The following is a 17320-nucleotide window of genomic DNA, read 5'->3' on the forward strand; positions in this document are numbered from 1 at the left end:
CCACAACCACCAGACAAGAAGTCTATCATGTTATAATGGTTTCTATCTTCTATCTGATGCGGGGTCACATACAGACATAAACATGGAGAAGAGGAAAAGGGATACTGCCACTGCTGTTTGGTGGAATAGTGACCCCGAGGAATGTTTTGTTTCCTCAAGGGACTACCATGACAGTTAAAAAACAAAACATTTGGGGAGAAATAGTGGAGGCACTTCAGCAACCCAGTGTGGATAAGTCTTCTGCCTCCCTAAAGACCTATCAACTTGCACAGTATTGTAAAAGATGGTTGGTCAGGGTCATTCTTGTAGTGTTGCCAGTCCCCCAAACATGACACGAATCTGATATCATAAAAAACAAAACAAATGTGGTGTAGTCTGATCCCCGCATTAGAGAGAGTTCGGTGCAATTCTCCTTGCCCTGCTTTGCTGCTGTTTTCTTACATTTTGCTGACATCATGTCTACTACTTTGGCACATTTATATTCCATGCTCTTCTGTACCAGCTCAATGTGTCATTGAGCAACTATAGCCACTGTTTAACTAACGCAGCCATGTGGCTGTTATTTAATGTTGAGTGACAACAACTGTTTACGGTGTAGTTCTGCAGCTGCTGCCTCCTCTGCTGGAGTGTGTGGTCCATAGATCTGGGTAACTGATCTGGTTGCCACACGGCACCAGATTAATGTTCCGCCTACAGTCTGCCAGTTGCACCTGCAGTAACTTATCATTTTCCTCACTGTGCTACTTTTGTTTAGTGGAAAAATATTGTACTAAAATCTCAGTTTTTAGACTGTGACCAGAAACACAGCCTTTGTTTTTTTTCAGTTAATAGTTGAATCTCAACAACCAAAGGCATGTCATTGTTTGTTTTATGTTGTCTATACCAGACAGCAAAGGATATTTTGAATAAAAAAAAGTTGTATTTAGACTTTGGGCCACACATTTGGTGTAGTGGTTAGTGCTCTTCTGGTTCAAGGCCCGGTTGGAAAAAGGCACTTTCTGCATGGAGTTTGCATCTTCTCCCTGTGTGTGTGGGGGGGGTTTTCTCTGGGTTCTCCGGCTTCCTCCCATAGTCAAAAACATGCAATATGGGGATTAGGTAAATTGGTCACTCTAAATTGGCCGCAGGTGTGAATGTGTGAGTGAATGGTTGTTTGTCTCTATATGTGGCCCTGCGATGGACTGGTGAACTGTCCAGGGTGTACACCGCCTATCGCCCAATGTCAGCTGAGATAGGCACAGCACCCCCTGCGACACTCTGGTGGAGGATAAAGTGGTATATGGATGTATAGATGATTGATGGATTTAGACTTTAAAAAACCAGACCTATTGATTGAATTCAATAGGTCTGGTTATTCATTGAACTCCATAAATTTTAGCACTAAGGTGAAGAAAAAACAAGAAGAAAAGGAAGAAGAATCGCATTTGCGTTTGCTACCAACTCCTACCAACTAAAGGCACTGTTCCCAGTTGAAACTCAAGCCTGATTCAGGGTCTAACCATTCCAAACCATAACGTACTGTACCCTGATGGAAACACAGATCAGACCCAAACAGATTCATAGATTCTTGCTACCATTTGAGTAAATGACATTCATTTGGCTTTTAGTGATCATTCTTCTGTGTCCAGATATAACCACCCTATTTACATATTTACATACTGTACATCTGTTGCTTTGGTAACAATGTAGACAACCAACGTATACACGTTTGTGTCGCAGCTCAAATGCAGGTGCACCATCCCACTCTCCGAACAATCGCCCTGTCAAGTCACAGAGCAGAACTCCTCAATCACAAAATAAAAAATTCATCAATGCGTGAGACAGGCACTGTATGCATGATATTGCAACGTTTGGTGCTCCAGTCACGGCTGACTCCGCTGTGCAGCGATGTGTGCCGCACCTCCGTCACTGGGTTTGACGCCATCGATATTCAGAGCAGGTCTCTTCTGTCGAAATCGGACATTAATTGCGTTTCAAACCTCCAAATGTGGTTTGATTCAGATTTGGGAAAATTATATTTTGGGTGGTTTTAGCTGTCCAGAAGCCGATATGGATAAAATGTACAACCTGTTATATACTTGAGGCTGTGTCAGTCAATTTCACTGCTAAACCTGAGTTTTCTTACTATTTTGTTCAGGTGGTTTTCTTTCCTGTTTACACTCAGATTAATGATTGAGCCTTTTGGGAGAGTTTTTCCTGGAGTACCACTGTAATGTCTGGCATTTAAGGGCAACGTTGTCTCATCAGTTTGATGAATGTTAACTACTTCCCATGAATTCACACACACACACACACACACACACTCAGACGTGCACACTCTCTCACACAAGAGTCCATTCTCTCAGCACTCTCTGAGATGCTGGTTCGGCATAGCAATGAGATATCAGGCCAGCAGAAGTAAGAACGGGACACATTCATCACCAGAGGCGAGTATCAGTTAACGTGCACACGAGCACACAGACACAACTCACGTGCGTGCACGCGTGCTTGTGTCTCGCAAGCGTGGCTTTGTGCATTGCAGATGAATGAGTAACACTGTTCAATATTCAATTCATTTGTTATCATCTTGGAACAGAGCAGAAACAGTGTGAGTGTGTGTGTGTGCGTGGGGGTGTGCGTGCGTGTGTATAATTGAACCTAGCATGAAGATGACAACGTTCACTTTCTTTTGCAAAACCCCTTAAAGCAGTGCTTACTTTTCTAACATTTTTTTTTGTTTGTTTTCATAACACAATCACAGACGATGTGAAATTGTTAAACACACATATATAATTGTTTTGTGGTGATTTTAACTATAATCATGTGTTGCTGTTACTTACTTTGCCAGACTAACTCAACTAATGTGCTGCCTTTAATTGCAACAATTAACTGTTTTCATATCACATTTCAATTTGATTCCCAGGCAATGCTAAATATGTTCTAGGCCATTTTGAAAATCTAATACCTAGATGTTATAATAGGTATAATTTTAATAGTGTCCCGGGTAATGTTCCACCAGGTCATAAATCTACTACACGGTTTAAATTGAACTCTAGCTTGAATTTAAAAGAAATGTAGTAGTCTATACATTGCAAATCAAATAGCTGACTGTTAAATCTTTTACCTAAATTATTCAGAACTGCTACTGCCTGATGTCATATCTAATGGTACTGATGATGTGTTACACTTGGCGGTGATGATTTTGACTCATAAGAGTGTCCCGGCCAAGACAGGCAGCACTACATAAATTGATTTGGTCATGGATACAACTTTTCCAAGCATACAGTGTGAAAATAAATAATCTAATCTACTGAAAATATACATGTTTAAATGTTTAAAATGTCATTTTCAGTGATACAGTTTAGTTAGAAAGAGAATGCAGGGGCAGTGTTTAGCTTAGATGGTAGAGCACCTGACCTGCCCCATATGCTGAGGCTGTAGTTCTCGCTGCAGGCGACCCTGGTTCGAATCCCACACCAAGCGGTCTTTCCTGCATGTCATTCCCCACCTCTCTGCCTCCGGTTTCCTGTCTCTCTCCACCATCCTATCAATTAAAGGCAAAAAGGCCCAAGAAAAAACAAAGAAAGAAAATGCATGGAGCCAGAGGAACCTCCTTCCCAAGTCTGAGTCTCTGCACAGCACAGCGATCAGTTCTGATTGGAGCTCTTCTCAACTCATCAAACCATTTGTCGTAACCTAAATAGTTTTGATTGAATCTCTAAAACTCATTTGGCTTTTACCACGAAATGAAATGAGTTCTGATTGGATTTTGGTCTCATTTGTACTCATTGATGAAAGTGTCAATACACTTCATCAACGTTTGAGCCCTCCTGTGTTTGTTTTTATTTCTTTATCATCTTGTTTTTCTCAGAAATGAGATGATAAATACGAGAAAAAAACTGAAAATCTTTATTTTTCATATTAAAACGTGATACTGGTGCTCGAGGGACCGTATCATGCTCACATTTAGTGTGCAGTTATTAATCTTGTCAACGTGGTAAGATAACCCAATCAGTGTGTTCCTTAAAATGGTGAACAAATCCCTTTAGATATCTGTCTACTGGAGTGGGCCAACTCAAAATATATGCCACTAGAGCCAAATAAACCAGAAATGATTTCCTCCGAGACCATTGTTGGAATAAAAGTAGAGCTTTACTTAACCCAGTTAGGTATCTTGATGATTTTGTCTTTGTCTTGTCCTCTAACTCTCTAAAATGAAACTCAAACACAACAACGGTGCGTCATATATGCATTTATGCATTTATACGCTCTGTGTTTAGCGGGGGATTAGTCTATTCCGTATAATCTCTGCACTTATAGATTCATCCAAAGACATTTTTCCCCCACCAGTCTGATTTATTTTTTATATCAGTGCCTGCATCTGTCGCTCTATAAATCTCTCTGATTTATATTTATCTCTCTTCCAATCCGTCCTCCATTTTCCCCTCTGTCATGTGCTGTTTATAAACCACCTGATTTCTCTCCTCTCTTTTCCTTCTTCCTGTCTCACTCTTCCTCTTCAACTAACTCCCTCCGCTTTGAGACAGAAGTACTGATCCCTGGTCGACGTAAGAACACGTCATTCTATTTATATCTCACTGTAAAGTATCCTTCAAGCGAAAGAAGCTTGACTCTTTTGTTTCCCCCATTTATGCCAGTAAAGGTCTTTTTGATTTGATAAGAGAGTGACAGGAGATGAGGGCGATGCTGACAGAGGAGAGATGTTCACAAGTCAGTTCTGACAAGGACTTGAAGTCTCGGTGATCCGTGTCAGACTGAGGCGTCAACCCCACTTGTACGTCCAAGCATATCGGTTTTTTTATTATTATTATTATTGGAGTCACCACTTTCTTCGGAAAATTGAATGTGCACACAAGAGCTTTTTTGTGTTAACAAAAACAAAGTTGTTGTTAACAAAGCGACACTTGAAGACAGTAGTGTTGTAAATTTGCTGTCAGACGCTGTGGCCTCATTTCCATTCTGACTGATACTTTCAGCTATGAATCTCTTTTAATGCCGGAGGTTATATCTCACACACACACACGACAGACTTCAGTGTGTCACTGTCTGACACATGGTGTGAATGATTTTCTGTTTTATCTTTACCACTAAAATACTCTAATCAGAGCATATTTCAAATGGCAGAGGAGATTCTGAGGCACAGCCAATGAGGACGGACACTCCAGCCTAATTCAGACAAACGGTGACATATCATATGACACAATGCAGGGCCATAGCGCCACCTGTTGGAACACTGTAAAGGAAATATTAATAAACTTCTGTAAATGGAGTTTTGGATGTGTTGTTTTGACAGCAGCAGGTAATGATTTTACCATCTTTATGACCTTGTTTTCACGCATGTATTAATATCAGTATACATTTCCATTATTTTGCCATCATGGTTGCAGTCTGTATTGATTTTTATTAAATAGGAATAACTTATATGCCACCTTGCACATTTTCCAGGCAGTCAATGTGAAACATAATACCAGCTTGTCTATTTTTATTCATTAATTAACTTTGTGCAAACTATAGTTTACAGAAACAAATACTGAATAGGGATGAGCCGATACGTTTCTCAGTATAGCTTGAAATGGCTGCAGCATGTTCCAAATGAGCCCCAGAAATAACAGAGGGGTGGGCCACAAACTAATTTGTGGCCATGAAATACTAATTAGTTCCCACGAAATAGGTATAATATGCACACAAAATTAATAATATTAATAATATTCTCGTGAATTACCTGGAGAGAGCTTTGGATGGACAAAGATAGTGTGATTGAGTTTTTTTTTAGGTTGGGAATGAGTTACAAAGATATTCTCAAAAGCCTGGCATTGCAAGGGTCATGCCAAGGTAGTTATCCCCAACAGGATTTGTATCCCCCGCTGCGGGAGTGTGCATGCATTCAGCAAGGCGGAGGCGGGGTTACGTTGCTAGGAGTAAAGTAACCTGGCTCTTAATATTCTGTTTAAAATGCCTCTCGCTCATAATGATTCCTTGCAATGCCAGGCGTTTGAGCCTTTGTAATTCATTCCCAGCCTAAAATAAAACTCAATCACACTATCTCTGTCCCTCCGAAGATTCCGTCCTCTTCGCTCACTTTATGTGTGCGTGCAGCTCTCTAGATAATTCATGAGAATGTTATTAAAATGATTAATTTCATGCGCAAATTATACCTATATTTCTCGCCGTATGTGCGTGGGTTTTCTCCGGGTTCTCCGGCTTCCTCCCACAGTCCAAAAAACATGCAATATAGGGATTAGGCAAATTGGACACTCCCTGTGATGGACTGGTGATCTGTTCAGGCCCCCTGTAATGGCTTGTTCGTATCCAATAAAACAAAAACAAACAAAACGAAAACTAAGCCACTGAGGGGCTGCGGCACTGTGTATGATTAGTTGACGCGTCCGTCTTCTTCCGGGTCCAAATGAATGAATCACTTGCATCATATGCTGTCACCAAACATTTATTATTCGTTGCGCTCTTAACAAATGAGCGTTTTGCATACAAATCAAACAATGTTCATTGTTGTCACAACGCAACAAACAAATATCACCACCACGATCACGCTGACGCTGACGTTGACGGTCAAAAACTATTTGCTTCTCCACTCGTCCGCAGCACACCTGCCCAGTAATTACCTGCCGTTGGCTTTATCACTTTCCTATACCACAGCACGGAGCGCCACCTACTGTCGCACTCAGGAATTACATTGTGAATAAACAAACAGATACACATATGGATATGGCTCTAACACCCCCCATGACCCTCATGTGGACGATAAAGTGGAGGAAGATGGATGGATGAACATTATACCTATTTCGTGGCCACAAATTAATATTTTGGCCTCCGTAGTGTCGGACTAATATCGGTGTCGCTCTCGAAAAAGTGGTATCCTGCCTTCCCTCATCAAGGTGCCATATGTAAGAATGTGGCCAAAAAACGGTTACTACATTCAAATTCAAAATACCACGGTCTTTTAGGTTTCGTTTTCTGTAACTGGCAACCTGTGGTTGCTCGGCAGCTGAGAATCTACTGACTGCAATGATTGGTAGACGGCGGTAGGTGGCGCCACATGCCAAAACATGATTTCAAAAAATAAACATGATTTGCAGTCTGCAAAATATTTTTTTTAATGCAAATATTTTGGCTGTACTGTTGTTGTTGTTGGTGAGTTCAGTTTGTTATATGAACATTATTCCTGAGTCTCTGTGACATATTAGGAGGATTTTATGGACAATTGCTTTAGATTTATTACATAATGCATCTTTAAACCACATGATTATATGGTGAGAGCACCCTTTTCTTCCTTAGAACACAGTTTGTACTTTTTAATGGACTTATTTGAAATTCAAAGAGCAATAGCTCATCTTTACTTGAACTGGCCACAACTGCAACTAATAAATAATGTAATAACAATCGCAATAATTAGGACTTTTATAGCTTCTTTTAAAGGCTGATAAATAAAAACACAGATGAGAAGAAACCATGGAAGGGAAATAATGATAGGAATACTTGAGCCAATGTGAGCAGTTTTATCTTATCTATCTGCAGTATAATATATAATGTGCTGCATACAATAAAGTCCAGCGCAAGAGCTGAGCACACACTCACACACATACTGTTTTATACACTTTAGTGGGGACCAAAGTTTGAGAACTTTGCTGTGTGTCAGTATTTGTACAGTATCACACTTCCTGTTCAACAAACATGTAGAGAAGTGACATTCACCTACTTTGGTCCCCACTAAGGTGTGTATGTGAGTTTGGATGACCAGGTCCCAACAAACGAATTGTGGGACAAAGGGTATGTTCAAGTGGGACAATGTGTGACATGTCACCAACTCACCAAGTAATGTAAGACATGTATACATTACTGTGCAGAAGTCTTAGGCCATTAGATTTGTTGTTTTAGCAATGCTATAAGGACAATAGAGGATCATTATTGATATTTCACTTTACTGGAACACATCCAGAAAAAGCTGAAAAAGAACTCTTGAGTATCGCCATCCTCCACCGGCTTCAACCACTTGTGTTTTGCTTCCCAGTCTTTGTTGTATCTGCATTTCCTTTTCTTTGTGAAAGTTTCCATTGTTTTTCTGCAAATATCTGTGTCGTTACTTCCTGTCCCCGCAAATGCAAATGAATCCCGTCAGCCTTGGTGGAGATGACGAAAACCGTGATAGGTCACCAGAATGTGATTGACAGCAAACACAGCCTTGTGATGACAATCATCTCTGCTTTCCTCACAGCCATAAAAGCCCCTTTTTCGAAGGTGGGCTGATTATGAAAATCACAATCGATCAAAATGTGCAACATTAGTTCAGTCGTTTGGACACGGGACAAGGGATTAAAATACTGTTCAGTCCTGCACACAGGTGGAATACCTGGTGGAGTTCTGTCCTCTCCACATAATCCACTGAAACTGAAACAATATTTATATCGTGATGTGTTTACTCCACAGTTGTTTTTTCCTTCTAATAATTTGTGATGAGAAGAATCTCTGCATTTGTTTTACATGGATTTAAATACATAAATTAAATGAGTCCCACAGGGGAAATTCCTTCTCTGCATTGAACCCATCCTCTACTAGAAACCGAATTAGGAGCAGCAGGCAGCCGAGTCGGGACTCGAACAGGCAACCTTACAGTTACAAGCCAAGTTCCCTTTCCACTTTTAAAGATCATCTCAAATAGTTCCCTGTTGATACAATTTAATAACAAAAAACATCTGATATATCATTGTTTTTGGTCTTGTATCATCTGGATGTTGTGATGTCAGTATTGTTTTCTGCTGTAGAATAATAATTAAAAAACAACTTTGTTTCCTGTCCACAATACAGTTGAACTGTTTCACTGGAATGTACTGGATTTCATCTTTTTTTCCTCATTGTCTGCTTCTCTTTTTTTCTTTCTCTCTTTTTTTTAGATTCAATAAAATACAGAACACGAAGAACACGATGAAGAAGGACGGAATCAGCACACTGACCTACAGACTGGTTCAGGTCAAGAGGTATCCACTGTACACAAATATCTCTGTGGAGATCGGTAAGCCGCCACCCAGGCCTATTAAAGGCTAGAGAGCGAGACAGAGAGAGTGGAGGAGGAGGAGGATGGACGAGTGATGCACATTTACTGGAAGGAAAAGGTGGAAAGGACAGTTTGAATGTGGGACATAAGGAGAAAAGACAATTTATCTGGTGAGATACTGAAGGAGCTGAAGGGAAAAAGTAGTCACAAGCACATCACAGTCTCTCACTCTCTCTTCACCTCTCGGTCCTTTTATCGATATTTCAGTTTGCTCTTTCTGTTTCTCCAGAAGTCAGATTCTTCCCACTGGTTTTTCAAGCAGCAAATGGCGTCACACCTCCTTTCATTTACCAGTCAGTGACTTCAGCATTAGAGCGTGGACCAAAAGAAAAAAAGCTCAAGTATCAGGGTCTGATCGAAGACTGGCATCAGTGTCAGAGCTGAAACTTGGAAACTTTCCATCAACAGTCTTTTGTAACCTGGAGGACAACAGAGGACGATGTCTGCTACTGCTGTTGGATGATTAAAAGCTGTTTTCGTGGACTATTCTGGAAAATGATGGATCCAGAGGGATTTTTCTCTGAATATATAGTTTCATGACCATGACAGAAATTAGCTGTTAATATGAAGACAGTGTGAGGGACGTGTGAGGAAAATTAAAAGTCATCACAGAATTTACTTCCAAAGCATTTTTACGGTGATGATCACATGAGCGATGGTGGGAGTCAGGCGCCGGAACATGAACTCAACACAGTGACATGCAGCGTGGCTCCTCTGATCTGCATCGGCTGGTTTCACACATCAGAGCGGACGCTTATCTCGACACATGATGAATTAATACTGACATTTTTCATCAGGGAGTCACCTGCTCGGATCTAATTACTCAATCGAATCCTCCACTATCAACTAATGAATGTGTATTGTGCCTGCATCTACATCAGAAGACTCAGAAGAACAGTGCTGATGAATTAAAAATAGCAGCAACACTGACCTGAGAAATCTCTTTTTCCTTCTCTTTTTTTATATGTAAACTCATACTTTGGAACCAGACACTGACTTATTGGACATTTTGCAACAGAGGGGAAGGAAAGTGAAGATATGAGAAGTTTTCTCTTGTGCTGAATAATACATGATGGAACTACCTTGGTAATGCATTTTGAAATCAAATCATGGAACAGAAGAGAACAGAGCAAATGTTCGTGTGCGCGGACAGCTCAGTTGTGATTTTAGCCTCTGTGGCAAACACTGGAGATTACATTTTTTTAGTTTTTGCTTTGTTTTGATTTTTTAAACCAGAGTTAAGAAAATGTTTTATATCATATTTTAGTCATCGATTCATTAAGGCTGCTTGTTGTGGCCAAATGTGTAAAAAAATTGGTAAATCAACTGATAGATGATTAAAATGATACTTTTGATCCTGATTTAAAGTTGAAAAACAACAACTAGAAAGGTTTTGGTTTAATTTTCAAAATAGTTACACCTCAAACTGTGTTTGCACGATGCATAATCTAAACTGATATTGAATCTTATTCATATTGCAGTTAAAATAAAATTTCATAGCGAAGACAGTATGTATTATTTTCTCAACTGCAGACTGAAATATCCATTTTCAGTGTCAAAAACCCTAATTAATATCCTTTAAAGTACAGATATTACTCAGTCATAATGTGCATTTTATTTTTTGCATTATCTTATTTTAAAATATATGAGGCAGAAGCATCAGAACTGAGCTGTCATTAAAGAGAATAGAGGCTTGTGAGCATGAGGGAAATAATAACTGACCCCTGTAGCTTCCACACCAGGTCGCTGAGACATAATCATTCATAATCAATTTTCAAAGTCATTTTTTTTTAAATATTAGCCTGTAATATAACCTGAAGCCTTTTTTTTTTTTTAAATGTATTTCAATTCATTAAAACTATCACTATATTATATGCCATTTCTTCTCTCTGTCAACTATACTTTTCTTTTAATATTCATAAGAAAATATTATATCCAGAAAGAGGAAATTATAAAGTCATAGTCTTCCGTTGGTGGAAATTGTGAATTTTGAAGCAGTCCAAGTTCATTATCGTGTGACTGACATTTCTTGTTACTACTTCTTCAGATGTTATCGCCATCAGCTGTTAGTTCTGTATTTGATTATACTTTTCTGAAGAGATGGGCTACACTCAGGGATCATACTTACTCTAGTGAGCTCAGTATCGTTCCCTGTGTGAGAATTGAACAAGCAAAGTATAGTTAACAAGTTCCATCTGCATCTGCATCTGCATCTGCATCTGCATCTGCATCTGCATCTGCATCACTTTTCTCCCTGTGGTTTATCTCTCCTTGACTTCACTGTCGACGCCTAAACACCACACCGATGCCTTCAGAAGTCACATACAGAGGTTATTCAACGGTCATCCTTTTTTGGGGAGTAAATGTGTCTGTTATAAGAGTGCTGATACTGAAATGAACATTTATTTGTTTCTGGGGTTTTTTTGTTGTTTTTTTTAAACGGGGAAAGGGAAAGGGAGGATGTGATTAACTTTTCTCTCTATCTTCACCATCACCACCCACATGCAATCACACTCCCTCTGCATTATCTCCTTTTTCATTTCGATTTTCTTCTTCCTTTGCCAAACCAGTCTGTATGTGCATGTGTGCGAGTGTGTGTTTGTGTGGTGGTGCAATGCTGTGCTTTGTGATCAGCAAACTCCAGACACAACTATGACTCACAAGAGGGTTTCGTCTTTCGTTATGTATCTACCAGGCATATCTCTGTCTCTGAATCTGTGCCATGTCCTGCATCTTTATGTGCTCTTATCCCCACATTTGTGAATCCTCGTTCCTCACATCCTCTTCACCACTTCATTGCGTTCTCATTTCTCCCTCCCTCTTTTCTCTGTTCACATCCTGTTTCTTTGTCAAAGTGCCATCCAAGATTACACGAGGAGAGGTCAGTGCCGTCCTGTGTCTTTGCTGTTTACAACTAACCTTGGCCAGTGTCATTTTCCACTTCTGTCCCCATATCCCTGCTTTAATCCATTGTTTGCTTGGTGGGGATGTGAGGTGCGAACATGTTTTCTCGGTCTGTTTTCAAATTTGGTTTGTGATCCAGTCATGTTTTATCTGCTTGTCTTGTTTGTTTTTTTTAAAATTATTTCCGGGAAGTCCTCATTTTCGGCACACGGCATACGGATTCACAGCTATTTTCTGTGTAAAGGCCACTCTGGCAATTAATATCAATTTAGTGCGACTTGAGAGACTCATTTAAAGTAAAGTAATGTCACTCCAGCAGTTCCAGTCTCAGAATAGAGGCAGCTACTCTGAGTTTCCCTGAATCCATTAAGTCCTATTTCAATGCAGCTTCATTTGTTATCATGTCACATTGAAATTAGAGCTTAGATCAGGGGTGTCAAACTGGTGGCCTGTGGGCCACATGTGCCCTTCCATCAATCGATGTGGCCCACCAATTAAATCTTGTTATAATGAAAATGTGACCTCCTCTTCCTTTAAACACAGTGAGCTGAATAGATATAGACAGAATATAATACTAAACGTATTTTCTATAAAAGTAATAATACATTTGTTTGTTCACATTATTAAATTATTAAATTGCATATATATATATATATATATATATACATATATAAAAATATATATATGTGATCTTGTTTTAATTACATCTGTATGCATAATTATTCAGTTGATTTAAAATTGATTTCTCTGTTTTTGCATCACAAATGTTATTATTGTGAACGATACATCGTTCCATATCAAAACAAGCACTTTTACATTGAAATTCAGTGAAATATCATCATTAATATCTTTTTTTATTGTCCAACCACGACTGAACACTTTTTTTTTGTCTAGTCCGGCCTTGACCCTTGACCAGACTAGATGCTCATTGGCCCACAGGTTATTTGAGTTTGGCACCGCTGGCTTAGATGGTTGTGAAATACTGGAACCAACAGGCAAAATATTGTTAAGATTTAGTTCATAAATCATCTTGAATTCACCACTGCTTAAAGTCACAGCTGAAATAATGCAAAGTGGGAGTTTTGACACAAACCTGTATGATTGTGAGATAATCCAGAAGAGTTCCATATATGTTCATCTTCACAACTACGAAATATCAATATTTTTTCAATTCATTCATCTATAGTTTACAACTCAGAATTTTTGCTATGGGCTTAAACCATTTTAGCATTTTCAGACATTGGAAAAGAGTCATAGAGGACTAATGAGCTGATCGTCATGTGTAAACTCGCGTCCCCAATGTCATCAAGTCCACTCTTCATCAATCACTGGAAAACCTTCATGAGGTCAGTTAAAAGGCGAAAGTTAAGGCTGAGGAAGGACATTTGAGGAAAAAAAGGATAGAGCGAGATGAACGTGGGCCCATGTGTAGAGAAACGTGTATAAACGGTGACACGGTTTATAGACGTGAGCGACAGAAACGTCAGCAAAAACAGTATTTGACGTGTTTCATTTACTGGAGGAAAAGAGCAGCTGCGCCTCATGTTTCCTGACGGACGTTTGACTTCTTGCGTTCGTTTCCACTGGTCAGGCTCACCTCAGAAATATCCGAAACACTTTCTCAAATGCAGTTTTTGCTCGACTGTCTGCAGCGGAGAGCAGACAGAACCTTCAGGCCTTTGGGCATTTTTAAAGATTTACTGTATCTCTAGCTATGGAGTTTTTTTTGTACATTGAATGTTGAAAGTGTTATATCTTATATAGAATGCAGTATGTCATATCAAACCTACTTTTTCTATACAATCAATAAATCTGATGTTGAACATTGTATGATGGTGTCGTCGATTTTTATTCAAGTGTGTGTTTTATATTTTTTCTTCTAAGTCAGACTTATAAGAACACCGTGGGAGATTTTCAGTTTGCAAACCGATCTAATCCTGGAACTGTAATATTGGCGTTTTTTTTGGAACCCTTTTACCTGTTGTCATGACAACTGTCATAAACCCTACTGTTATCTCTGTGCAGTCCCACTCATGCTATCAGACCTACCACCTTGTGGATTACATCAAGCTTCTGCAATCTTTATTTTCCACCCAGTAGAAGGCTATAACCATATATTTTAAAATATGAAGCCTTTCTCGCTCTCTCTTTTATTTTCTAATTATTTCCCACGTTCTTTTCAGGTAGCACAGACCATCAGCGCTGCAACGCTCTGCAACAAAATCAGCATTGTGTCCTTTTTGTTTTCATTGTAAAAAAAAAAAAAAAGGTAATTAAAAAAAACAATTGAGAGGTAAATCATACACACAAAATGTTTAATTTGGGGAAAACATTTTTTGAGAGCCAGTGTATTACCAGCATGACACTTAACACACTTTGGAGAAAGTGACTCTTTTGACAGTTTCCTTTTGTTTCAGGCAGTGAACTGCAAACTGCATATGAAAGCAATGTTTGGCATGTTAAAGCTGTAGTGTGTGACTTTAAAATGTAAACAAAGGTATGTTACAGTCATACAGTCATACAGTCCATATGGAGCCCGTCATGCGAAAGTATCGCTGGAAGCGGCTCTCATCCATCCATGGAGCTCCCGAATTTTAACGGTGAAACTCGCCAAGTTGTGTTCCGGCTCCGTGTGGTGTGTTGTGAAACTACACAAGGCGACGGTTTCTTCTGTGCAGACATAAAGCGTCGTACAGCCATGTCGCTGCCCACACAGGAGTGTGGAGTCTGGCCGCTGGCAAGTAAGTGTCAATCAAGTCTATTGCGCCACTTGACCCGACTGGCGCAAATTTCGCGTCTGTGTAGTATTTCATATGCGTGTGGTGTGAACACTGCTACACAGCTTTGGCAACATGGCAAGATGGCAGCAGACTTTAGGTTAAGGAATTAACTGAAACAACTGAAATTAACTTAAAGGAATATGCTGAAACAAATGTTGAAAGAGAACAGTTGAAACAGTCAGGAAAGTCTTCAGTCTCACCTGAGGTGTGGTGTCAGAAGTTACACACTGGAGCTTTAAATGACTGAAGCCACTCTTGTGCTACACTACACTAAATATGTTCCTATGTGTGCATGTAAGATTATTTTAACATACAGCTGAGTGGTGTTAATACTCAGCCTCTAGCTTGTGGATTTTACATGATTCCTGTGGTGGAAAAGCCCTTCATATCCCGCTCATTTATATTCTTACGGTGTTTGTTTCGTTTGATTTCCTTCACAAAGTCGGTGATGTAAGTGGTTAAAGCCAAATGTTGCGTTAAAAACACGGAGATTTCAGGATGTTGAAGTTGTGAGCTGTAACAGCAGGTGTTCTTCATGCAGAGGCAGCGTACATTAACATATACTGTAACTAGATTCTTTTTCATTCAAAGTTCCCTTATGATCAAAGTTAAAGATGATAACAACATTATTGTAGGAAAATCAGCTACATATAAAATAATGATATACTTCATGCTGTGTGTCATTATGCACTTTCATTTTGGGCATTATAAAAGATAATTTTACTCCGAAATAACACAATGTTATATAGATTTATATTAAAATAAACAAAAAAAAAAACAGTGCACCTGCACAAAATAACACTCAGTACGCTTGTTTACAGTGTCTGTTGCCCATGTCAACAACCACTGTACAGTCCCTATACGTCTCCTATAATGTCTCAGGCCAGTCTCATTCATTTTGTTTCAGTTAGCATTGAAATTGAACTTTCAAATCTATAGAGCAGTTACAAATTATTTACCGCTTCAGCCAAGACATTTGCTACTCTAAATTGCATCACAGCTGTGCATACATTTCGGTGCTGCATCAACCTGTGACAGGTCAATTACATTTCCTTAACATCCAGTACTCTCATTGGCTTTGTTGTGGCCATCGTTTACCACCGCAGCTCTGTCTGAAATTCAAAACAAACATACCCTAAGGGTTTTTATATACAACATCTAAAAACTCTATTGATCTCCTGTAGTTAACCTTGTTGACGTATAACCGTCTACAAGATAAAATGTTAAAAGGCAAATATCTGGAGCAGATTTACCTTCCAAACTGAAACAGAAGTGTTATTGCTGGTTTCTATTGGATTTGTTTTCTTATATTCCTCCTCAGAAGTAATGTTGGGCTGCTGGTCCCTGTTTTGCTGCATCTAAGGTCACTCTTTCCACTGTTTTTTAAAGCTACCATTCATCTTCCTGTCTACTATGAAATCTTATCTGTTCTTTTTAACCTGTCAAGAGCCCATGAGGTGAATAATTTGCTGTTTGGCTCAGACTCTACATGAAAATGGTTTTCCAGCTGCAAAACATATTTCCATTTTGAAGCCTTGTGATTTGAAATTTGACCTGTGCTATATCATTTTTTTTCTACTGCAATGAGGCTCCTATTGGACGCTACTGTCAATTTTACTTACTAACTTTATTGATTATTTTCCTGATAAATAAATAAGACTTGAAACTCGTAATTAAGACCATTAACGCCTCAGGAAAATATTAACTGACGTTATTTATGAAGTGAGAATTTGAAGCTCATTTTCGCAGTCTTCCATTCAGATGAAGTCACCCCCTGGTGGTTAAGTGCTACTTCCATCTAACCTCCCAGGTTTCACTTTATCAAACAAGACAAATACGCATATTTTCATATATGTTCTAAGGTTGATCCTGCACTAGTAACTCTCTGTGCATGCACTAACCAGGTGTGTTGGTCTTGGGGTTTAGTCTGTGGTTACTAATCAATACAGGGTTTCTCAGAACTTGGTCCTTGGGACCCACTACCGTGCATGTTTTTTAAGTTTGTGCTCCAACAAAACGGATTCAAATGGTCAGCTCATCAGCCTGATAATGACCCATTTATTTGAATCAGGTGTTTTGGAACATGGAAACATCTAAAACATGCAGAACAGTGAGTCCCCAGGACCAGGATTGAGGAACTCGCCAGCACACTATATCAACATAGTGAGACCACAGATTTAAACACAAACTCTGGACCTGTCTTTGTTGACATTGTTTTTGCAGATTTGTGTTGACATGCCGTCAGTGTGGAGCTGTGACCTCCAGGTTTGGTCAGGTTTGGTCAGCAGATCAGATAAGGAAAAAGATGATGGTCCATTCACTGGGTCGCATTATCAGCTCCATGAAAATATTGGATGGATTATTTTTGTGGAATGGCAGCTGAGCTTAAAGCCTTAAAGTGGTTGCTGTTCCCAAAATTTCTCTGTGGTTCCAGATGATCCATCACATCTCTATATTTAAGCTGACGTTTTTAGCTGCAGAGAAGAGTTTGACACGTTCTCTGACACAGAAGTTGTTACCGCCGGCTTTGAGGAGACAGCATTTTAAGACTCTTTGCTGACAGAGTGAA

The 17320-nt window shown here is 39.3% G+C and overlaps 1 protein-coding gene across 1 annotated transcript in view; it reads left to right on the forward strand.

Annotated features, from left to right (window-relative positions):
* b4galt2 (UDP-Gal:betaGlcNAc beta 1,4- galactosyltransferase, polypeptide 2) overlaps window positions 1-9057 on the forward strand; it is a gene marked incomplete at both ends in the record, with an annotated part of 194854 nt that extends 185797 nt beyond the window's left edge. The window contains one exon of the mRNA XM_083890053.1: window positions 8907-9057. Within this exon, the coding sequence (XP_083746179.1) occupies window positions 8907-9057 (151 nt within the window). The remainder of the gene's footprint in view (window positions 1-8906) is intronic.
* Between the last annotated feature and the right edge of the window lie 8263 nt (window positions 9058-17320).

Source organism: Microchirus variegatus, assembly GCF_963457635.1.
Source record: "Microchirus variegatus genome assembly, chromosome: 5".
NCBI lineage: Eukaryota > Metazoa > Chordata > Actinopteri > Pleuronectiformes > Soleidae > Microchirus > Microchirus variegatus.